Source organism: Fringilla coelebs (assembly GCF_963513975.1).
Source record: "Fringilla coelebs genome assembly, chromosome: 1".
In the NCBI taxonomy this organism is placed as follows: domain Eukaryota; kingdom Metazoa; phylum Chordata; class Aves; order Passeriformes; family Fringillidae; genus Fringilla; species Fringilla coelebs.
Genome location: NC_140028.1, coordinates 131,666,055 through 131,690,607, shown reverse-complemented (window position 1 = coordinate 131,690,607; position 24,553 = coordinate 131,666,055). Strand labels below are relative to the sequence as shown.

At 39.8% G+C, this 24,553-nt stretch overlaps 1 protein-coding gene across 1 annotated transcript in view; it reads left to right on the top strand.

Annotated features, from left to right (window-relative positions):
* Positions 1-24,553, top strand: part of ADAM22 (ADAM metallopeptidase domain 22) — a gene marked incomplete at its 5' end in the record, with an annotated part of 124,771 nt that overhangs the window by 57,379 nt on the left and 42,839 nt on the right. The window contains 6 exons of the mRNA XM_084208368.1: positions 896-962; positions 14,143-14,225; positions 17,830-17,893; positions 18,511-18,580; positions 23,612-23,682; positions 24,172-24,246. Coding sequence (XP_084064494.1) covers positions 896-962; positions 14,143-14,225; positions 17,830-17,893; positions 18,511-18,580; positions 23,612-23,682; positions 24,172-24,246 — 430 coding nt within the window. The remainder of the gene's footprint in view (positions 1-895; positions 963-14,142; positions 14,226-17,829; positions 17,894-18,510; positions 18,581-23,611; positions 23,683-24,171; positions 24,247-24,553) is intronic.

Sequence of the window (24,553 nt, the reverse complement as noted above, 5' to 3'; positions counted from 1 at the left end):
CTTCCAGCTTAATTGTAACTGAGGTGGAACAATAGCAAGACTTTATACTGATTTAATCTCAGTAAAATTTTGTAGTCTTTGAACCTGCTTAGTGAAATTTACAATGTAGATAACATGGTCTCTTCCAATCTTACCAATTCTGTGATTTTGTGGTTTGCCTGACTAGAAAATAACTATGAGGAAGATGATTTGACTGGTTTAGCATTTGAATGGCTTAGTGAATACAGCCTGAATTTAATTTATATATGTTTGCCTCAGGTCTGATTGTATTTTCTCCGTGGTGTTTGTTCCAAGTCCTTGTGTGCTTGGAGGCTGGGTTGCTGTTGCCCAGAGCCTTTTCCTCTGGCATTGCTGAAGCTGCAGGGCTCCCAGGGCAGGTGTACCCCAGGGCTGTGAGCCTGCTGGGCTGCAGCTCCTGGCCCACGGCTTTGCCTGCCCCTGCAGGGTGGGCTGAGCCCACCTTGTCCGTCTGTCTGACAAGGTGATGTCATTGCTGTCCCATTGTGTCCTTTGACACCTGCCCCTCAGATTCCAACTGGTGTCCCATCCTTCTGCTTTTTTTGGAGTTCACCTAACTTCTGTGCTGTTTGCTTTTAGCAGCAAACAGAAGAGTCTCTTGGGTTACAATCAGTGTCAGTGGTTGGTTTTGGAGCTTCCATGAAGAAACTCCCCTCAGTTTTCCTTGTCCCACCTTCTGCTGTTAAAATCAGTATATCCCATGCACTGTGTAACTCCATCAGACATGGTTGTTTCAATTATTTTTATGAACGTTTTAGGAAAAGTATCCTGCAGGTTTTGCCCTTTTCAAGTGGAAATGGTTGATCAGTGCTTGCTGAGAAGGAGTACAAGAACACATGCACAAGGCTTACGGTTCTTTTGTTTTGTCTTCCTGCAGTGACCTGCTGTCTTCTGAATATCTTGAGAGGCATATCGAGCAAGGTGGGAAGACAGTGGAAGTTAAAGTAAGAATTTCTTTTTATGTTTCTCTTTTTAAATTTGCTTGGCTTTTGATGTTCATGAAAACTCACATATTTTTGTGAAAGGAGACATAACTGATTTTTCAAGTGATTTGTTTTACTATTCTGAGGCAAGCATGTTTCATGTTTTCTAACATTTGGCTTTAAACAAGGCAAATACATTCCATTGTCAAATTTAGCACATTAATGTTTATACCAAAATGGTATCCATGAAAAATATATTCATAGTAGTTCTTTTTGCTGGTAAATATACTTCACTTTTGATACTTATTGAAGAAAATATTTTTATTTTGGTAGTTAGCATTTTCTCATTGTAGCAAACCCTAAGTTTAGTAGGTTATGAGCTTCTTTGTAAATTTGAGAACAGCAATATTTACTGTATAATATTTCCAGATATCTAGTCACCAGTTGTGTGTTTTTTTCTCTGTGTGTTTGTTGGCATAGTGACTACAAGATGCTATTTGTTGCTGTTGTCTTGTGTGAAATGTCCCACAGCCTTTGCAGAAGTGTTTTGTTCTTTGCATGCAACATGGGAGATTCTTATTGAGGACCCTCTGTTTTTTAGGACTTATTTTGTAGATGTCAGCTATAATTTTTGTATCAATTACGGTAGATTGCATAGAGTGTTCAGAAATTTATTATATATTTTACAAAATGGAAACTGTAAATTTGCCTATCAGGTAAATATTAGGTAAAGTTTTGTTCAAAGTTTACAGTTTATTAAGGGAAATAACCCAAATTGTTTTATTAAATCTGAGATAATCGAAATACTTTGAAACAAATGCATTAACCTCTGCAGCATGAAAGTGGAAGTGGAAATGGAGATGGGCAAAGCAGTCCTTTATCCACTGGATAGCTGAAGATGCAAGTTTCCTTTGGTTTATTCCCTTCTGTCATTTGCAAAATAGGAAGTCTTCTCTCCCACTATTATCAAGATAATAGTCTGCATACATTATCAGACTGAGGCAAACACATACGTGTTCCATTAAATTGTAAAGACTAATTTCTCAGTCAGCTCTGCTCTGCAGTCAAGAAGTCTTGCTTGACTGAGGTTCAGAATATGAGTCAAAGCAGAAATAAAGATAATAGCTGATATTAATAAGAGAAAAACAATCCATTTGTCTGCATTAAGATATATATGCAAGTTAGTTAAGTTAATCCATCCAAGCCCTGTCACTGAATTGTTCCTGATGAGCAAGCCTTAATCAAGCAAGGAAATGTTTGAAATCAGCTGCTCCTCATATCTAAGCACTGTTTAATTGAAGAGAAAGTGATGGGAGGATCAGGGTCTGGGTGAAACAGCTGCAAGCCTCCAGGGTCCCAGAGATTATTCCCCCTTGATTTAGATGCTGAGCCAGGGTCAGGGTTTACCTCCAGGGCTGGCTGTCACTGCCTTCTCCAATCTGCCTGAAGTAGAGAACCATCCTTGCTGCACTGAGCCTGACACTTGAGGGGAGCTGAACTGGGAGTGAAAGGGGCTGCAAAGACTGTGCTACCAAGGAGGGGGCTTGCTGCTGGAGGGCTGAGTTTCCCTCCCCACGCTGCCCTGTACCACGGGCAGGGGTGCAGGGGTGGCTGGGCTGCACAGGAGGGCTCCTCTGCCCCTTCAATCCCGCTGCTCCAGGAGTTCTGCAGGCACACTCCTATGGAAGCATGCTAGGAAAGGGGATGTAAGGTTTTTGCTTGTTTTGTTGCATCTGAGTGTGTGGGATTGGCAGGGAGGGAAGCAGCTGCTGTGGAAAATGTCACAAGAGCCTGGTGGCCACACACATGGGAACATTTTCATAAAAGTTCAGATACCAAAAGATTTTTTGAAAAGTGCAGGCTACCGAGTACACTTTAATACCAGACACTGGGTGAGGCTGATTTCAGTACTCAATAGCTGTTTAAAAATAAATCTGGTTCCCTCTGACCAATCAGTATTTTCCAGAGTACCTGTAAGTTCATTTGAGAGCTTTGTTTGTCTGTTGAAGAATTTCTGAAAAGCCTGACAGTATCTCATTGCTTTGGTTTTACATCAAATGTAAATCTTATTGCAACTATAAGAAATTTCCATGATGGTGATTTTGATGACTGAGGGAATTTACCATAACTGGTAACATAATTATTATATTGGATTTTAGGGATTGTGCTTAGATACTTATTTAAAAACAGCTAGTAAAAGGGTGCAACTTATGGATAAATCACAAAATATGCACTCCACTCTGCAGCGTATTCCAAAGCAGAAGCTGAAGAGGTGTTTCAGAAAGGAGACAGGTTTCTGTCAGTTGCTTCAACATACTGCTCTTCACCCATCTCTGTGCAGTTTTTCTTGGGCTGTAGGCAGAGACAGAGGCAGCCTGGCAACATCTCTCTTGCTGCTTTGGTGGGAGAAATGGTGCCAGAAAGAAACTGTCCATCTGCCATCCACTGCCAGCTGCAGGCTTTGGGCCAGCCTGCTCACACAGCGAAATGTCCTCCTCTGTTCTTGGCCTTCTTACCAGAGAGGTGCATCTTAAAATCCATGCACATTCCCCCTTGCATTTCTCTGGGCACGAATTCTGCCCAGACACACAAATCCTCAGTGCTGCTGTTGTGCCATCAGCAGTGCGGGAGAAGGAGGAGCTTTGAGGCAGGGTGGGAAGGCAGCTGTACCTACATGCAGCAGTTTGGGAATGTGTCTGGGAAGCAGATCCTGCCTTGGCTCATGTGTGATGTGGAGTTGATAACTACTTTTGCCGCTCCTCCCCCTCTCCTTCCCTCCCAGTAAAACTTCCTGTGCTGTAAAATACTTACGGATCTTCTGCCATTAGTGAGGATGCTTCAAGGAGGAGAGGGGGGCAGGGGAAGGGAGAAATGTTTATACCATAAAAATTACCACATTTTAATAGCAAAGGGATTTTTACTGTGAAAAGAGTCCTCAGTTTAACATACCTTTTTATCATAAGAAGACATTACATTACATTTGATTTCTGCACGATTATTACTACATTGGACCACCGTGAAGGTGAAAGATATTAAAAATGTTTTTGCAGGGTGCCAGCATTTAGCTGCTGCAGAGGAGATGTTTCTTGTTAATTTGGCACAGTTAGGCAGCACCTAAGACATTCTTATTAAGGCAGCAGCAGTGTGCAATGCCTAAGAAAAACAGAAGGAGCTAGATGTTTGAATTATTTCAGTGTTTCCCCCCACACCCTCCTTTACTGTACATCACGTCTCTACTAGGAAAGCAGGAGTGTTGGCCTAAATTCCCTTTGGTAGCAAAGAGAATAATCAATTAATAAGAAAGAGAAAAACCCTTCTTGGCATTGCCTTTTCCTGATTGTGTCATTCCAGACCATCCTATGCTCATAGCACATCAATACTCAACCTGTGTATCCCTAATGTTATTGCAATATATCTGTGTGTCCTTTTATCTCTCTTTCTCCCTCTTTTTTGGTTGTCATTCTGTCACTGATGCTGTCAGTGAGATGAAAGGCAAAAACCAGCTATAGTGCTGAGTAATTCACATTGCTGGATTTTTCACCCTCAGAAGAAACAACTGATATCTATTCAGTGGTATTTTCTCAATAAAATGTTTCAGTTTTCCTCTTCAGAGTGTGTAGAAATAAATGTTTCTGCTTGTATTCTCCCAAAACAATGGACACTTCTATGAGTTCTTAGGAAATTGCTTTCTGAAAAAGATTAAGCTGTGAAAATAATTCAGTCAGAAAACTTGCACAGGTAGATAAATACCAAAATTTTGATGGCATGTTTAAATATGGCTATAGAAGGAACTATATTTCATAGGCAGTCCTTAAAGTCTGAAATTCTGGAGTGTGGTGGTATAAACACAGCATGTGCATTATGGGCACAAAATTACAGCGAGAGTGCTTACAGCACAAACTACTGCTTTTTGCTTCAGCCTTGCAGCATGTTCCTGTGATGGCATTGAACAACATGAATGGAGCAATATCAAATGCTAGGTACTGCTTTTCTCTGTTGTAGCATTAACAGAAGAGCTTTGGCCAGGGGGTTAGGATGGCTGTGTGTCTGTGTGTCCCAGGCTGTGCTGAGCCCTTCTGCTGGGCCCTGCAGAGCTCAGACTGTGCCCACTGGGCTTGCTTCAGAGTACCCAGAGCTGCCCAGTCCAGCTGGGGGGGCCAGCACAGCCTCTTGATCTATGGGTGTTCCAGCAGAGGGGCCACCATTGTAGTTTGGCCAATGGGGGGTTTGGGGCAAATGCATTTTAATGCTGCAGAGCAAAGCAGAGCTGTTAGCATGCAAAAATAGTCATTATGTTGTGTGCATTATTTTTTGACTAGCCGCGTGTGCAAGATGACTGTTATTGTAGCTTACAGCTATTTTAATGCTTCTGCACAAGGGGGGAAAATTACTGTTCTTCATTGCCTTGCTGTGCTTAAAGCCTTGGCTAGTGTGTGCCATGATGTGTATTTGAAGGGCTCTTTAAATGCCCTTTTTAAGGAAAAATGGGGCATAAGGGAGAAAAATATTAAAATCTTGAAAGACCAGAGGAGTCTGGGTACCCTTGATATGGTAGATATTGCTTTTTCTGTTAAACTTTCTCCTTCAAATCTGGTCTGCTCGAGCAGTTGTTAAGGTGCAGTCCCTAGACCGAGGGCAGTGTGTGTCTGTGCACACCTGTGCCTGTGTTAGATGAGACCTTATCCAAGTAGCATTCCAACATTTTGTTGTTATCTCACAGGTATGAACTGATCATAAATCTACAATAATTTGTGATCCAGCCAGATGAAACACTTCACAGTGAGCAGGTCATTTTAATAATTGACTGTTATGTTTCCAGTCTTATAACAAAACTGTAAAGCATCATCTTCCAGTTAGGGCACCCACTGAAAAGAATTTCTTATTATTCTTCAGGTTTTGGTAATTCACCATTTTTTAACCAAAGGGGAAGGTGTTTCAGTTGCCAGGGAAGCCTGTATGCTAAACAGGCATTTCTTTCAGGGGTTACATTCTCTCCTGAATAGTGGAGCGCCAGCTGGGCTGGCAGAGGATGGGGTGGGAGTGCAGGAAGACTCAGCCCTGGGAGGCTGGAGCCTGGGGCTGGTGGGGAGCTCTGTGTGCATCTACCTGAAACTTGCACAACCTGCTGATGAAAACTGAAGAGGAGCAAATCATAAATAATGCAGGAATTATATATGCCTGTTTCTGGCAGAGTTTTTTTGGCTGCGTCCAGAGATTAGAGAAGCTGTTATTATCAGAAAAATCACTCTCTATCTTGTTAGAGAGAAGATTTTGAGTAAAGGTTTCTGTAATATTGTCAGATCTCCTCTCTCTTGCACCCTCAACAGAGCTCTTTTGGCCTCATGGCAAATTACTAACAAATCTAGGCCATAATCTATTTTTTAGTGATAGCAGTAAACCATCTGAACTAACTGAAGAAGAGCTGATGGGGAGTCTGTAAGTCTGACACAGTTTAGCAGGGGATTCCTGCAAGGTTGATCTTCAGAGTGCTCTCATCAAATGTTTTCATTAATGACTTATGTAAAAAAAAAGTATGTGTATATCAATGAAATTTGCCAACAGTGCAAAACTGAGAAGCATTACAGTGCAAAAAAAGATCAGCTGGAAAACTATCTTTTGACCCATGGAGTAAATAAAAAAACAGATAGAACAAATGGCAACTTCTTACACTTAGGGACTAATTATACAATGTATAATTGTACTATGAAACTACTAGGGACTAGGGACTAATTGTACAATGAAAGGTCATAAATTGAAAGTTCCACAAGAAGGGGAAGATTAGAGTGTAGTAGTGAAACAGAATGGCAGAATGGAAGCAAACTGATCCCAGAGTATACTGGTCAAATTGCTTCTTCTAGGTTTTGACTGGAATTAATGTGTCTTGATGAAGAGTTGAAAAAATTTTTTAATTTCTGTGTGTTTTCAGTTACTCTGGGCATCTTTTTTTTTTCCAGTAGTGTCATGCTGTCACACTAAGTCAATAGGCATTGAGATACATCTCACTTTCCTATTGTAGCATTGTTTGAATTCTTGAAGCAAGCCATTTGGGGTTTAGAAAACATAGTGTCCTTTACAGGATACCAGGGCAAGATAATCAGCCCTCATATATAGTGCATTTACTTGACCTAAGGATCCTACAGGCTGGCACTTTTAATGTACATTTACAGTAGATTTTTTAAATATCTGATTATCTCCCTGTTATTACCAGCTTACTTTTTACATCCATTCTGCTACCAAGGACAAGAAAATTAAAAGTAATAGCTTTCCATATTAGGAGTCATTCCCAGGTCATGGTTTTGAATATACTACACTAGAATGAATCCCAGATCATGATTCATATGGGATTTTGCAGGTTTAATTATCTTGTCTCCCTTTTCTTTGTGACGTAAAAAACAAAAAATTAAAAATCCCGTGGGTTTAACTAGTCCTGCAGGGTAAAAATGTCAGAAAGTGGAAGTCTTCCAGAGCTTAAAAAGTACATTTCACTGTACATTAAAAAGTCCATTTCACTGTGGGTGTGGACCCCAGTGATAGTGGGTGGCTCTGCTGAAGTGACAAGTCAAGCGACTGTGTGACCATCAGGAGTCACCTCTCGAGTGCTCTGCTGCAGTTTTGTCTTGTTCCAGAAGGAGAACAGCTTGGACTTGCAGAAAAATCTTGTCTGACTTTGTGCACCTCATGAGTTATTTTCCATGAGCTGTGACAACCCATGGCATCCATAGCCAGAGAGTGGAAGCAACCAAGTGTTCTGTAATCTCAGACCGTATGAGGACTGAGTATGGCTAAGAGAAATTAATTACTGCCATAACATTAAAGAACATCAAATCACTTTGTAGATGCCTTTATTAAAAAATAAAAGTATATTTTTGGATTTAACTTAATCCCTTTGAGGGGGAATTAAACTAAGCAAACAGAAGCCGCTGTACTTCTGAGGGAGTGCTTCCATGCAGTGTGCTTTAGCTTGACATCTTTACTTTCTTCATCTTGACTTCTGTAAGTAGCTTTGCCTAGACATGTCTGTTGTTCCCTATGGATACCAAACTGGCCCTGTATTATAAACAGTGGGTTAATGTTTCTAGACACAGCCTCAAGCTCTGCGAATTTTCACTTAGAGAGAAAGTTCTGTCATTCAGAAGTAATGAGCCAATAAGATATTCAGAGTTGTATTGTTTTCTATTTTCCTCAGAACTTTTTGTCCTGCTGACTGATTGATATCCATGTAGGTGTTGTGTTTATAGTAATCTTGTAAATCACATTCTTACACCTTGGCTTCAGACTCAGGGTAAGCTGATGAGCTGATGTGGCAGATTACAATGCGTAGATGACAAGGAATTTTCATACTGTCCCTTAAAATGTTTGCTTCCATCTCCTTGGAACAGGAACGCAGGAGTGGGTCAAAATGACTATCATTTAAATGACTGGTATGCCACAACTGAGAGACACTAGCCACTGCTACAAGAGCTGTCTTAAAGACAGCAGCAGAGTAGGCAGGAAGAGCTAACCTTTTCTCCTCTGCCTCATCTTTGCCTGGCAGCTGATAATAAAAAATAATTTTCCCTAACACTAAGGTAAGTCAAGGCAAGTCAAGAGTCTGTTTTCCAAGCAGATGCCAAGGCAGCTTCCAGAGCAGATGGTGTTGCGTTGGCATGAGCTCTCTGTCCACACCCTGCAGTGTTTTGTGGGGCATCTTCTCTCATAGCTACTGGGCAGTAAACACAGCCCTCATTTGGCCTCTGAACTGGGGAGCTGGGCTGATATCTTGTGCCATCTGCTGAAGGCTCCTGCTGTGAGTCACTGATGGCAGTTGGAGCCAGTCGCCTGCGTGCAGGATCCTGTCACATACACGTGTGTCTCTGTTTGTTAAGAGTGCTGCCAACAGTCTTTAAACATGGGCATTTTGTGGAGAGGCTTAGAAGAGGCTGTGCCTTCTCCTAATTTTGGAATCCATATCTCTGATTTCAGAAACAGCTCTATCATCTAATGTCACTGCAGTGTGTCGGCTCTGAGCTATATGAGCACATGTGAGAGCCATCCTCCTACAAAGGGGGAGCACCGTTTACAGTTTCAGAACATTTGGCTTTAAGGAGACTGCAGTCCAGAAACTGCTCTGCAAAGAGGTGGTGCCAGGTCCCTGGCGTTGTTACTGAGCTGAGTAAGAGCTGAACTCAGGGCTCAGCACAGCAGGGCCCCTGCCAATTGCTGAAGTACATGCCAATTAAAAGATGTTTTCTCTCATTGCAGTTACACAGGTCAAAATGCCATTTTGACTCTTCTATTTACTAATAGAAACCCATTCATAACACGCTGTTTTCTGCCATAGAAGTCAGCAGGCAAAGGTGCATTTTCTTTTCCTTTTGCTGTTGATCGTGCAACCTTAGTTATGTATTTTTGTAACTGTCCTACAATGGGTAGCCCTTTAAACAGCTTATCATTATCTGGCAGCTCATCATTATCTAGCACTCACAGAATGGTGGCTTGAGCCTTAGCTGGCCTTTTGGGAACTTTTTGCTGCAAGGAGAGAGGGAGATATGTTACTAGGATTTGAATTAAACCAGCCATCTCCTTTCCTGTGGATTAAAGAGTGTTAAAATAGGAATATGTAGGAGAAGGAAGGTATTAATTTTAAGGTCAGTGCCTGACTGTTGCATGCATTTTACTGGCCATCACCTCTCCTAATTGCAGAAAAGTGGCTTACTTGGATATCCAATGCAGAAAGCAGATGAATGTGCATCCTTATTTTCCTCCCCTGGGAAGGTCATAGTGTCTCTGAGACAAATAACAAACCCTGCCAGTGTATGGTCAGCAGATGCTTTCTGCACTGTGACTGCAGAGAAGAGTGAACTGCCCCCATTAATGACTGTCGGGGCTGTTCTTTTGCTTTACTTATTTCACCCTTTACTATGAGTACTGGGTAATGTGTTTTTCATCTCTTTTGTGTCTGTGCAGCAGCTGATGCCTCTCAAAGCAGGGACAAACTATCTTAAAGAATAAAAATGGGAACAGATTTTATTTGCATTGCTGACGTCTGTGTCTTACTATTTTTTGGTATCTTTGCCACGCTACGTACCCAACAGGTTGCAAGAAGACTTGTACTGACATAGGCAAAAGGGTTGCATCTGGTTAGAGATGAACTGTAGCTATTCACAAGGTAAATAGCCCTAATTCAGGATTTTTCTAGAATTATCCAACTTAAGCATCAAGATGAAGGCTATCTTATGAATTGACAACTATAATAATGATTAACTTGTTTTAATTGACCCTGGGGTCATACTGGTGGGGTTTTTTTTTTGGTAGGATGTTATTACATTTTTATCTCTCCAAATGAATAAACTTCTTGTTAAAAATCTCTGTTTTCTGTACTGCCCTCGGACATCACCAGTAGGTTGTCCCTCATGTCGACAAGGTTCATGCAGGAAGAATAACTTACTGATCCAAGGAAATAGACAAGAGTGCTGCGGGCATTGGCAGAAAATTTGCCTTGCAGGCAAATGTGTGTTGCAGGTTTGTGTCACAGCTGCTGTCACCAGGCTGACCTTGTCTCATAGGAGATGACATTTAGCCTAATTTTCACCCAGACTCTAGAGTGACCAAGTTCAATTTTAGAGCAGAAGTGGGTAAATGTGCTGCTTGGACTTATGGCTGGCATATGTTGAAGAGCAGTCTGATTTCCTCTCATCTTCCACTGAACCATTCCCCAGTAGCTGGCAAAGGCCAGTGTGGAGGTTTGATTTGCTGAGATGGGCAATTACTGCTTTTGAGAGAACAGAGAGAGGCTCTGTTAGCTACAGGAAGCCAATAGCTCTTCGCAAAGGACCCTTGATGTTCTGGACTGAACTGTAGTTGGTGCTAATTTCAGCTCTTAAGGGAAGTCTTAGTTATCATATGGAACCAGAATATTTTTAGGAAAAAAATGAAGATTTTTTTTTTTTTTCAGCTTGCTGAAGATACCAATAGACAAGTGAGGCAACCCCAGTCCTTCAGGAAGTATTTCCAAGAGCAGAGTAGAACAAGATAGATACGATGATCATATTTAATGTTTGGTGGTCTTAGGTCTCTCACATACTGTGATTTCTCCTCTAATACAGTGCAGTTTATGGCCCCACCTACTATCAAACAGGTTTAGTACATGTCAAAGCCAGCACAATTTCAGCCTCAGCACTATAGTGAAGCAACAACAGTAAACTTCTTGCCCAAAATTACATGTGCTTGAAAAAACCCACCCTGTAGAGTGCCTTCATGTGTCCTGACTCTCAGTACTGAACCACAGCATCACAGACTCATTAAGGTTGGAAATTACTTCCAAGTTCTTTAAGTCCAACCTTTGACCAAACACCACCATGCCAACTAAACCATGACACTGAGTGCCACATCCAGTGGTTTCCTGAACACTTCAATTCTCAGAATTTCTGGCTTTAAGTACCCATACAGTGGTCAATCCCAGAACCTTGGTGTTATTAGCACCATGCTTTAAGCACCTCAGATAATTGCCTGCATCAAGTACTTGGGAAAAAACTATCTTCATTTAAAGGAGTGAAATAATTTTTTTAGCTTAATTTTCTTAACTGGTTTGCAGTAACTTATGTTATAATGATAGGAACATAAGTACATAAATAAAAAACACTTCCTGGATGTTAGCATATAGAAAGGAATGTTTTGTAGTGGTAAGAACTGGTCCCTGAGACTGAGATCAGAGTTGTGTTTCTATCTCCACCAGAATTACCACGAACTCTAGTAGATCGTTGAGTTGAATTGATTTGCCTAAATAGAGTAGAATTTGTCTATCTCAACTGTATTTTTCCCAGACAAGAATTTAGAGTTGGTTTTGTTATACTTTTCTTTTCTAGATCTGTATACATAATTTTTTTCCCATGGATTTATTACAGAATAAATTAATTTGGAGGTACTGTCATGGGACATTTATTTCATTCTCATTTGAAAGATGGAAACACACTTTTGAGCCACAGTCTGGATTCTTAGTGTGAAAAAATGTTCCTCCTGGTTGAAAAGACATGGTTTTGCAAACTAATGGAGCCTGAGATTCTATTTCTGGTACATATTAACTACATTTTCTGAGAACAAACCAATTTGTGTAATTACTCTAAATTCCTTCCACAGCTAGAAGCCTGTACAACTCCCTACTGATGGTCTTTTCAGTATTATTTCCATATCCATGCACTTATTCAAGTTGTATCTTTTACAGGAATACTACTTCAAGAATTCTTTTTAGAGAGTATTTTATTTCTCATAAGATTTTAGATCATCCATATAGTTTGATTTTTAGCTTTGTTATTTGCTAACTGGAGTCTCTCTTTGTTTACTTCTTATTCATATATTCTAAAAGGATCTGAAAGCCTTGAGCAGTTCAATGATCCTGTAGTGGAGGACACCCTACCGACTGAAAGAAAATTTCAAGTCAAGAGAGCTTAAAGTAGCTAAGATATAGGAAATAAATAGGTGGAGAAAAAGAGGATAAAAATGGAGAAAATGAGCCAAGATTTCAGGAAAGACAAAGAAGGGTATAGTCTCTCTGAAATCAAATTAACTTAGGATATTGGTGGCTAAAATGCACATGAGTGCAAAGCAGAAATTGAAACAATCTTCTTTTCACTGATACTTGATCTGTGTCCCAAGTTCTGGATAGTCATAAGAAATGCTGGCCCAGGGGTGATGGGTCCTACACCTGCTGTCAGACACACCTTGGTGTAGCCTGGGTTGAGTACGCCCCAGAGCTTCTCACCAGTGTGAGACAAGGAGTCAAACACTGCCTGGGGGCACCAGTTTCCCTTCAGACATCTGAGCAGAGGGGTGCCCATGGTGGGCAGCGTGGGGGCTACTCTGCAGGGCAGGGTGGTGAAGGACTTCCTTTGAGCAGGCTGAGATCAAGGCTGTTTCCCTGTGAGCAGCTGTGCTCTTACAAACAGGCTCCTGTACTCTTTAAGGAGTGCCCCTCAAACCAGAGGCACCCATGGATTGTAGCTGCTTTCAACAATAGTTTCCACATCTTGTAGAAAACAGAACAGGGTCTCCTGATCAAAACACAGAACTACCAACATAGCCTACATATTTTCTTTCCTTTACCCTGATCTCGATTAATTTTCTTTTTGGTATTTGAAAAATAAAATCCAAAAGCATTTAATGTCAGATGTGTAAAATGACTGTGCTATGCATCATGCAAGTGACTGCTGGCTTCTGAAACAGCTGTAATTGTAATGCCTTTCCCTCCCTCTGGTAAATGAACATAAATATTCACAGGGCTGGGTACATTAGGCTGGGTAGATTATTCATTCATTTTCTGGAAGAAGTATTTGCAAATAAATGCGATTAAAAAAGAAAGGTACTGAAAATCTCCTTCATAGTCCTTTAACCAATGCTAGTGCATTACAGCATAGCTGAATTTGGTGAGACACTAATAGGTAAGTTATTCTGAAGAGTGGATGTCAGTGAGAATTTAAGGGATGTTTGAATTGTTTTTCTAATTTCACATACAAATATTGATATTGTGCAATACTGAATAAATTTATCGCATGTGTAGTAGGTCTTATCAGTGAAAGCCCTACTACAGTGAAACCAGGCTGGATTTTTTTTAAGTAGAGTCAGCTGGATTTTATTAGAAAGGTATACATTTTATTTGCGGAAGAGGAGAGGCAAATATTCATTTTCATTGTATTCCTTTACTACTTAGTTATTCTTGGAGGTTCCATTAGCTTTGGAGTGCTAGTGACTTCTTCTGCTTTAGTCTTTTTTTTTCAATCAAGCATTAATATTATTTTGTTAGCATACCTTTCTACTTAGAAGAAGGAAATTGCCTTACCCTCAGAGCAGAGTTCATCCTGTCTGATGTAGTCATGTGCAGAGCAGATGTGGAGTCTAAGCCCCCTGCTTCCAACTCTTTTTCTAGTCAGTGAAGAAAGATGAGCACTTCTGGAGTAATTTGTCACTGAAATCCCTCTCAGGATGTCAGGGATTCACACTGAAATTGTGAAATACACCATTTGGTGTACAGTGTCAAGATGATGGTGTTTATCTAAGTACCAAACCAAGGCTCAAAGAAGATGGGATGAACATCCACGTGAGTGATAGTCAGTTCTTGGTGCCATGTCAATGGCTTGGGAAAGTGTTTATGAAAAAGCAGTATTTGACAGGATGAAGTGTGATGCTGTGGAATGTCCCATGGATTTACAGTCTCAATTTCCAATTTCAGGGAGGAGAACATTGCTATTATCAGGGAAAAATTCGAGGAAATTCTCTATCATTTGTTGCCTTGTCAACATGCCATGGATTACAGTAAGTCTGCTGTTTTGTTTTTACTGACCTTTGTTTATCACTCTTTTAGACCAAATCAAGTTGTTTATAGTAAAATAATACATGTATATAGTAAAATAAGTGCTGTTTATTTTCCTGCTACTTTGTCACCAATATTAAGTAATCAAAAATCTTCAGAACTTACTTTTTTTTTCTAAACTCAGAACTAATGGCAGTGGCCAGGTATTGTTTTAAGATAACTTATTATAGAGATGGCAGAGTAGAAGTAGCTGAAAACATCCTATTCTACAAAAATAAAAACAATGCCAATTAATTACTTGGAAATTGTGTTCTTTTCTTGTTGCTATAATGATGTATACTTTATTTCTTTTCTAAAATATTTACGAAGGAAATGTCATGTTAGAATTTATCTTGCATTATCTATTTTTGTTAACAGAATTTCTGGCCTTAACCTCTGTGTATGGGGTAATACCTTGCATATAGTAAAATCTTGAAAAATCTAGAGGAAAAGGTATGAGGGTGCAAAAATTTTTATTTGAAGTACATAATTTCACTTATAAATAAATCCTCTGTCAAGTGAAGGTTACATGAAGCTGTGTATGGATTGTACAGCTTTTGGACCTGTCTACTTTTGGCACTATTGAATGATGCTAGTCAGATTTTCAGATCAACCAAGTGCCTGTCACATCTGGGAATTACAGGATCTCAGCACTACTAATACTGACATCAGCTTGAAAAGCCAGGGCACCAAGTGAGCCTGTGTGGAGTTCACAGCTTTACCTTTTTCTGTGGAAGCAGGGTTTAGCTGATGGAAATCTTCTTCTGCCTATTGCCTATGTGCAATTATTCTGTAGTTCTGGTATCAGTCATATAGGTATTTTATTTGAGTAGCGTTTTTCTTTGTTATGAAGGGGAGAATGCATGCAGAAGACTTGCCATCCTTGCACTTGTCTGATTTACAGCTGTGCAGCTCAAGAAACTTGAACCCAGTTTGAAGCATGGACTGTGGGCCTAAAAATAGTAGCTTCCTAATGCATCCTGAGGCACTACATGGCTTCCATTAGCAGTGATCCATTAGGTCTTGGCCCCTGCTAACTCCTAGGAGAAAAAGCAGGAACAAAGGAGAGCCTGCATATGTCTTTCCCTGCCCTCTTTCTGTGAGTTTATGCTTAAAACTGACTGTTCTGCTACTCTGTATTCTTCACTGGCCTGATATCCAAATTGGTTCCTTCTAAAGTTACATGAGAGATGATGCATTTTTTTCATTGTGTAATTCAGCTCTCTTGAAAGATATCTCCCTGTCTCCTTTCCCCACCCCACCTGCCCTGATATAATAAAGTTTGAGCTGAGTTCTTTGACACAAGCTCACTATAATCGGGCTGGTATTTCAAACATCCAGTATGAGAAAGTAATGTTTCCTGAGCTGTATTAAACTCACATTCTCTGCCACTGCATTTCCATCATTGCAACTAGCTCCTAAACAGCTGATTTTAAATGATAAGTAATTACTAGAAACTCACACTGGCAATCAGAGCTCCTTAGCTTCAACCACACTTTGGAGTATCCTGCTGGAATAAGGGTAGCTGGGCAGAGATGTATTCTGTAAGGTCTGCGGGACAGGAGCTTTGTTTTCATGAATTTTAGCAAGTACACAAGACAGAACAGATGCCTTTAAGAGAATAACAAGCTTCATATTTCTAAAGGTCATGCCATTCTCCTCTTTTGCATGTTAGTACCTCTAGATCTCAGCTAGTAACAGCAGAATCATTCATACATGTGAAAAAATGTGGGGGTTTTTTAATCATAAGTTACCAGTTCTTCTTTTAGCAATGTCTGCTTTGTGTCCTTCCTTTTATTAGTTAAATCGATCCCATCTGGCTGACAGAACACCTGAAATGACGGGTGTCTTCTTAATGACTCGGCTAACGACAAACCTATCTCTGCCACCTTAACTTCGAGCAAGCCATTTTGCTCGGGTTTTTGTTTTGTTTGTTTTCGGTGGGACATGCAGTAACCACGGTTTCCTGTGAGTTATCCCCACAAGACTTGGAGCGCCCAGCCCCGCGGTCGCTGGGGTGCCCGTGGGCTGCGCTGAGCGCCCCTCGCAGCCGGGCCGGGAGCCGGGAGCCGGGCGCGGGCAGCGGGCACGGCCGGGATCTTGCTGCCGGCTGCTGGTGAATGCAAAAACTGCCGTCGCTGCTGTGAATCCGACAGTCACGGCTACAAATGTCATTGTCTGAAGAATACACATCATCAAATCGCAGGCTTTTGAGATGTTTTGCTTTCCCTTTAACACACCCGTGAGCGTGTGGTTCACTCAGAGCGCAGTAGGTCTGTGGTAGCTGGTGGGAAAAGAGCCATGAATGCTTTGAGCGGGCAGGTCAGGTCTGTAGGTCAGCTGTGACTATTACTCTTGTCACTGGTGAGTGACTTGATCAGAGGTCAGTGCTGCTGGGAGCAGCGGTCTCACGAGAAGCTCTTTGCTGGCAGTGCTTCAGCTTGCAGACCCTGCTCAACTAAATTTACAATTAGAGGGAAGGAAATTTTGACTGATAAAGAGCTACAGGATCTTCTTCAATCTCATCTTATTTCTGAGCAAAGAAGCTCCAGCAGATGCTAGAATATTTTGCTTAAACTGTATAGACAGTATTTATTTCAAAAGAATAGGCATGTGTAATTTGAAAGGTGAAGCAGCTTTACATTGCAGTCATGCTCATACTTGATGTATGTTCTACAGTCAGTAACCCAGGTTACTTCTGTGAATGTCAATTTTGCTGATTAAAAAAAAAAGTTGCATAAGAAAAAAGAAAAGGATCTGCTTTTGTTGCTTATAATTCCTGTTTGTTTGGGGGTTTTTAACAGTAGTGTAAGTAAATAAATAATCTCACTTTCATGCTGTTGTTGTTGTGGGCTATGTGCCAAATTTGAATTCACAGCTCATATTTAGGGCCAAGCTTAAACACCTTAGTAGTGACCCTTTGAAAGGGACATGCAAATACAGCCTAATCCCACCCATGTGCGTATGCCACTGCAGTAAAGAAAAAGTTACTTAAAAATATTCTGGTTTGGTTGAAGATCAGAATGTATTTATATAATAAATAATATTTGTTTTTCTGATCTTACAGAGTAATAGTTGTATCAACACTTTATGTAAATGAAATGCTGAGGAAAGAGTTAATTAAAAAAAACCCCATTAAAACCTAAGGGTAGTTCAATGCAATTAAATATTTTTTTATTTGGGGAAAGCTATGCATCTGTTCCAAAAACATGTTCCTGAAGACAGGTTCCTTATTTATCTGTTGCAGGTAGCTATCTCCTGCATGGGAATGGGGGCTTTGAACTGGATTTTCAGGTGGTTAAATTAGTCCATTTTGTGTTTATATGTGTTGTAGAGAAGGTTTGTGGAAGAAAGAAGAATCTGCTTCACCACAGGAGAAAATCTTTCTTTCTGAAGTGAAGAAACAGAAAGATTGATCCAGAATTGCATTCAGTTCCTGAAACCATTTTAAACTCTTCCTTTCCCAAATATTTAAATTTTTAAAGTATATTAACTTTCAGAAGTTACTTCCATGTCGTACTAGTGTTTGTTTATTAAATCTGTATTTACATTTCCTGCTCTTGACAGTGGGATGTTCTATGATGGAAATCATACTTACCTTATTGAACCAGATGAAAACTACACTTCGGATGTAAGTAGAATTTACAGTAGCCCTGCTGTGTTTTTTTGAGTGCAGTCATCCATGGGTACAGGGATAAGGCTGTGGGACCAAAGGGCATCCCCTCATTTCCAATTCATTTACCTCAAATGTGAGACTCCATCTTCACAGACAAAAGCAGACCTGCAAAAATTAGACAGTGATGTATCTATATGTGTGTGCTCTGTAGCTCTTGGCTGTGGAGCACTGCAGCATTAGAGGAGGGTCCCTTGGAGCCCATGAGTGCCCAGTCCCCTTCCCTGGCACTCCCTGCTCTGGGTTTATTGCATCACTCTCCTCCTGGTTCATCCCTGACTCCAGTTCAGCAGCTCCTGGCACTTTCATTGACTCTCCCTGAGCAGCTCTGGGAGCCTAGCTCTGTGTGCTCAGCCACTGTGTTTGAGGTACTCAGATATAAAAGGTGATTAAATGTGGCATTTGCCATCACATTGCAGTTGGGAAAAGAAGAATGCACAGTAAGGGTGCCTTGCAACTTGCATGTTCTCTGGGGTATGTGTTGGGTGACAATAACCTTCGGAATTGTCTGTTTAATGCTCATGAGATGGATTAATTTTTCCTGATGTAATATGGGCAATTATTTACTATTTCAGGATGACTTCCATTTCCACTCTGTTTACAAATCCAAGTTGTTTGAATTTCCTTCAGTCGACTTGCCATCTGGTATGATTTTTTAGTTTTCATGACTTATTGAATGTTTTAGTCTAAGGCCAAATTTTTTGATTATATTTGATAGATCATCTGAGAGTATATTGTTTTGTTATATAAACCTTCTTTTACCCAAATAAATTTTAAAAACCACTGAAAAAATCCCATTTTGAAACAGTGAAAGCACAGGAAAAGAATCTGAAGTGATGAAAAAAATCCTGAATCTAATGAATGAAATCTCTCCTAGACCTTCACGTTGTGATACGTGTTTCTCTTAACAGGTCATGTGGTCTGTGGGCTGGACTGTGTGCTGGTAGCTGTAGAGAGGAAAGGACTGAGGTAGCCTAGAGGTGATGAAAATAAACACCACCTTGATGGTGGTTGATAACTCTTAATGGGCTTTTCTGGTTTAGAGATACAGGGTGAGTACCATGGAGTGAGCATAAGCCTAGAGACAAGAAATTGCCCAGTGTCATTTCTGCTCAGTGACTCTGCTCTCCATCCGATCAGCATCTTTCACAGTGCTGGCCATGATGAGGGCCGTGCATTTCAGTGCAAATGAATTTGGAGGCAGAAGTGCTTTCAAGTGCTTGTAATGATGAGTGGCCATTTTGTGTGTGGAGGGAGAAAGTTTGTTTTTAAAAGATGGGTTTTCATCTGAGAAGTTGGCTTATTAATTGAAGCTAAAATTGCAGTAGTTGTGACATATCCCCGTTCTGTCAAGGATTTGTTACAGATGTGTTTTCCTGCCCTACAATGCATATCCTAGATAAACGTAACTGTCCTTCATAGACACTGACATTTTGGTAGAAACCACCTCCAGGAGAGTTACAGATGTTTGGTTATCTTGTTACGAACTATTTGTCCTATGGCAGCATTTGGATCTGAGATCCTAAGGTGGTGAGTACTGCACGCACACGGGTCCGTCCCTGGAGCGCAGTTTGTGCAGGTATGCCAGTTGTTAAGCAAAGTAGAATCATTCAGGGAGCTAATGAGAAAAGAAGGGGGAAAAAATTGCTACAATCTGGTTGCCTTAATTTCACTTCTGAGGAAGGAATCTGAATCCAAACAAAACCAGTGTCTCAGCTTGGTGCCTCCCGTCCTGGGATGCTGATCGCCCAGGCAAGGTAGAGGCAATGTTGGGATGGAGGGGCATGAGGACAAATGGCTCATGACTTTGGTGCAAGGCATTGACTTCTGTGTCACAAAACTTCCTGTGTACCTGCACCTTACACACCTACAGTGCTTGCTACCTGTGCTTGCAGAGATGATAGTGCAATGAGAGCAATTTATTGAACATAAGGCCAAATAATAGAGTGTGTCATCTATCACATTTTCTTGAGGACATATAACTAAAAAGATTGGAAATAATGTAACCAATGCTGAGTTTAAAATAAATCTTCTATCTCAGGTTGTTAAACTAAGACACTGCTAGTGTTGGTACTTACTATCTATAAATTGTTTTGTAAGATTTCCTAATAGTGAATTTTTTTGTTTTCAAGGTTAGGGAATAAAATTGTTTTCTGCTCTGAAAAGGGATTAATTGCAAGTAAACGCCCTAGTTTCACCTCCACCAAAGCTTCTTGATTTTCAAAAAACTGTCTAACTAGGGCTTCGCAGTCTTGTTTTGTTTATTTGTTGTCCCACAAAAATCCAGACATGCTTGTACAGTTTTGATTTTACTACAGATAACAAATAAATAGTTTCTGGCTTTGCTGTACAAAGCCCAGCACGTGACATAATGGAACATATTGCCATCTAGATTGAATCAGAATCACAGGATTGTAGAAAAGGTTAAAAAGGAAATTCAGTTGCAGAGTGCTAGTCTTCTCAGTTATGCAAGAATTTATAATGTGGATGAGAGGTACAGGGTGCTAATCTTCCATCACTTTATGTTTAGGGTCCCACATATGGAGAAATAGACTCTAATTAATAGTCTACTCTCCCACATGCTCATACTTGGTTTTGTAAAATTGTTTGAAAAGGTGTTTCTGATGTTTGTAGTGAAAATTACAGTACCTGTAAATTATTATATCCTCATTAGGAAACCCACCACTTTTCTTTGTCTGTGATTATTCAATTTTTCTCTCTGTAAGTCATCTTCCATGCATAGTCACAGCTCCAGAGGATGAGAGCTCCACCAGTATCTCTGCTTCTTCCCTGCCAGTCTGGAGAGGTCACTGCTGCCATGACTTTTTTTCTTTAATTAATATTTGCAGTTAATTGCTAATAGTATTGTGACTGATTTTTTTGAAAATACTACAACAAAATTATTAGCAGTAGCAAGCACTGTGCTGGCATATATCATCATAGCTACTCTCATAATTTATCAATTTGACTGGCCTAAGGAGATTTTTCCTGAATTCAAGATTTTTCTCTTATCTTTATAAGACTATGTGTGTAAGGTAAGATTTCCACTCAGCATTTCCACTGCATTAGGAATGAACTGGATAGATCACCAGCTTCAATACTGGTGTTAGGGGAAAAAGCCAAGTGATTGGGATTACTCAATATCAGCAATAGTAAAAGCACGCACTATTCTATCCCAGTTAAATAGCAATGTACTTTATACATTCTTTTGCTGCCTGGGTATTAAAAAAAAACCCCACAAGCTGTTGCAGAAAGACTTTATTTTACTATACTTTGCAATGTTCTGAGGAATAATGAGAATTTTAAATAAGGAAGCTTGGGCAGGTGACTTGGCACACTTAGAGCATTTCACCTTGTATTTACTTGACTGTTTTTTCTCACAATCTCTGTTGAGATCTGCAATGCCCTGGCATGGTTTTAGATAACAATATGTTATCAAAGGTGCTGTTTTTCAGATAATACTTGACAGATGTCCTTTTCTTTTGGGATGACATGAAAACTATGTAGATGCAATACTTAGGAACATGATTTAGTGGGGCTTGGCAGTATTAGATTTATGGCTGGACTTGATTTTGGCAATCTTTTTCCAATCAAGATGATCCTGTGATTTTGTGAATCTTCATTGCATTTTTTTTTGTGGTGATATCATCAAAATATCTGCTCTCTCAACTATTAACATTCCCTGTGATTTTGCTAGTTGTGTTCTTTTGCCTAAGGGTCTTTGGCTGGAAATGCAACCTGTGTGCATCTATCCATCTTGTGAGTTATAAGGCAGTGTTAATGGTAATGGCTGCATCATTTCCCTTAGGGATGACTGACTTCTGATTGTGAGTGAAATAAGCACATTTCCTGGTAAAGTTATCTGAGACCCTATATACATACCGTAAATTATTATTTTATTGATTGAAAAGTGGTTTTTTTACCAGTTCCATTAAGCATGTTATAAAATCAAAAATGACAGGTTGAGATTTAGTTGTGTGGCACTAGAACAGAGTCTAAGCTAATTAACATACATAAAGCATAATCAAAAACATTGTAAAAAGGTTTCCAAGATCTAGTTTCTCATCATTGCAAGCTCAAGAGTCTTTAAGCAATAAATAAGGAGCTTGGGTGTGATTGAATTTATCCTTGGTCTTTTTTCTAAAGAAAGTCCTCAAGTGCAGTGGTGTAACCATGAAAACATTTTTAAGCAGAGAGTCTGTGATTGTCTAGGTTGCTCCATGAAAAGATATCTGCAAACCTCACACACCAAAATGACACCATAGTCCCTAATTTACCTGAGACAATACCAGTTAGTCATGCTTTGTTTTCCTGCTTTGCCTTATTAATAATTTGCCACTCTTGTTTAAGATTATCACTTAGAACTGGCATTGTCTTGTCCGATATGCAATTCAGCTATGTGTTTTAAGATTTTGCTTAAGATATGGCAGCCGTGTCAAACTCCTATCTGCATGTTTTTTAATCCTATTTTTGAACCTGATGCAGAAATTGCACAATTAATGTACAGCAGGAAGTGAAGCTGTGAGAAACTTGTCTGTCTCACCAGCAAAACTGAATTAGTCAGGAATTTGTAAAACAAGAAGAAGTTGTGTACAAAGATATGTGAACTGGAAGCCCCTTAATTTACACAGGTCCATCAATCCTATAGCACTATAGGGGTGTCCTGTAAACACTATAGGACTATTTACTTCTCTGCAGGACTGGTAAAATCACTGAAACACTGAAAGAAGTTTTCAGTTCCTTGAAACTGAAAGGATGTCCAAAGCTGCAGAAAGCACAAAGGAGGGAAAGCAGTGAAAGGAGAAAGACATTATAACAAACTAAGCAACCACAAACATTTAATTTGCATGAATGAAAAAGATCTTATTGGCGTTATGTGAATAGCAGACACATTTATACAAGATAAAGAAAGAGCTTTATTTCAAATAGAGAAAAGAGAGACAGGGACTATGAATCTAAAATTAAAAATGGGAAATGACTTCTTGGGCATTTGAAAGGGTGAGAGCAAGTGTTATCTTCTCCTTAGTTTATGATCTGTCCTTTTCCATGAGGGGCTAGTAATATATTTGGTGAAAAGGATTTGGCAAAAGAATAAACTACTTGATGCTTATGAGGAGAGATTTAAGAAGTTAAAGACACAGAGGGATTAGCAGGGAGGAATATTGTGTTGATAAGTGAGCATTGCCAAAATCTTGTAAGGTTTCTCCCAACTCTGACATATTTTGCTTTGTGAATATAATCGTCTTAAAGCATTAATTCTGCCTTCCATGCTCTTCTTATTAATTTAGGTAGCTATTGCAAGAGCTCTGTGGATGTCTGCTGAATTCCTGAAAATGTGATTCACTCCATGGAAGCACTATGCTAATAATATTTCATGCCCAGTATTGGTGAAGTTTTGGCATAGAACATCTGCTGTGCTTTCTGAAGCGTGACACCCACAGATCATCTGTTTCAACAGACCCAGATTATCACTAGTAGAGTTTTTAATAAGAGCCCTGTTACTGGCAAGCATCTGTAGTCTTGCCTCCCTTCTAGCTGGAAATTTGAAAAAATGAGTTGGTGCTGCTTCTGAAGTGCTGAAGAATGCCATACTACTGTCGTGTTGCATCAGGGTCACTAATTGCTGGGCTATATTTTTGTAAATATTCCATGTATTTGTCTGTGTTTTCTGCTTAGAATTCTGGCAGACGAATACTACATCACAGAATTTTGTTGTAAGGCCAAGGCACAAAAGAAGGAAAAGGCAGGTATGTGCCAATATGCTTGTTTATAAGGAACGTGCCGTCAAGTTTGTTTCATGTCTGCTGAGTTAATTTGTCCAGATGGAGTCCTGCTGCTCCTGCTGGTTTGCCATGAGATGTCTGTATCGATACAGCTAATATAAAAAGAGGTATCTAATGTTAGCTAAACATTGATGGGTTCTCTTGGACATTGCCTACCTGAAGAATTAGGAAATTTTTAAATGCTACCTAATCACAAATGCAAAGGTAGGTAAAATAATTTTGCTCATTTTGAGTATAATTTCATCAGAAACTCCCATAATAAAACCTATATATTTTTTAATGCTGTAATGGCGACAAGTAGCTAGTTTATCTCACTTTATTTTGTTTCAAAGAAATGTTCTAAACAGAGACTTCATTCCCTGTTTATTAAAGCAGAGAAGCCACTAAGTGCAGATGTTTGTTACCAGTTACGCTCTCTATATTTTTAGACTCTCTTAGACATTCTCTCCACAGGTTCGTCAGATTCCACGTAAAGTTGAAGAGGAAACAAAATACATTGAGTTGATGATTGTAAATGATCACCTAATGGTAAGACTGGCACATTTCAACATCTTACAATTAGCATCAAATTGTCTTAATTTATCTAGAGAGCATAACAATAAAGAACAATATAAGGCTGGAATAAATTCAGTGTGTCCTTAATAGAAGAGATTATGTTTTCATTAACTATTGATGAAGTTGGTTTTGAATTTTGGCAACTTAATTTCATCAAGAATGCAACTAGGCCTGAGGATCAGAAAGAAGGGTCAGAAAGTAACTAATGTCAGTGTGGCTTAAGCTGACGATTTTCTTTCTGGCTTTCCTGAGCATTTCTCTTAGTTAGAGGCACTCAGCA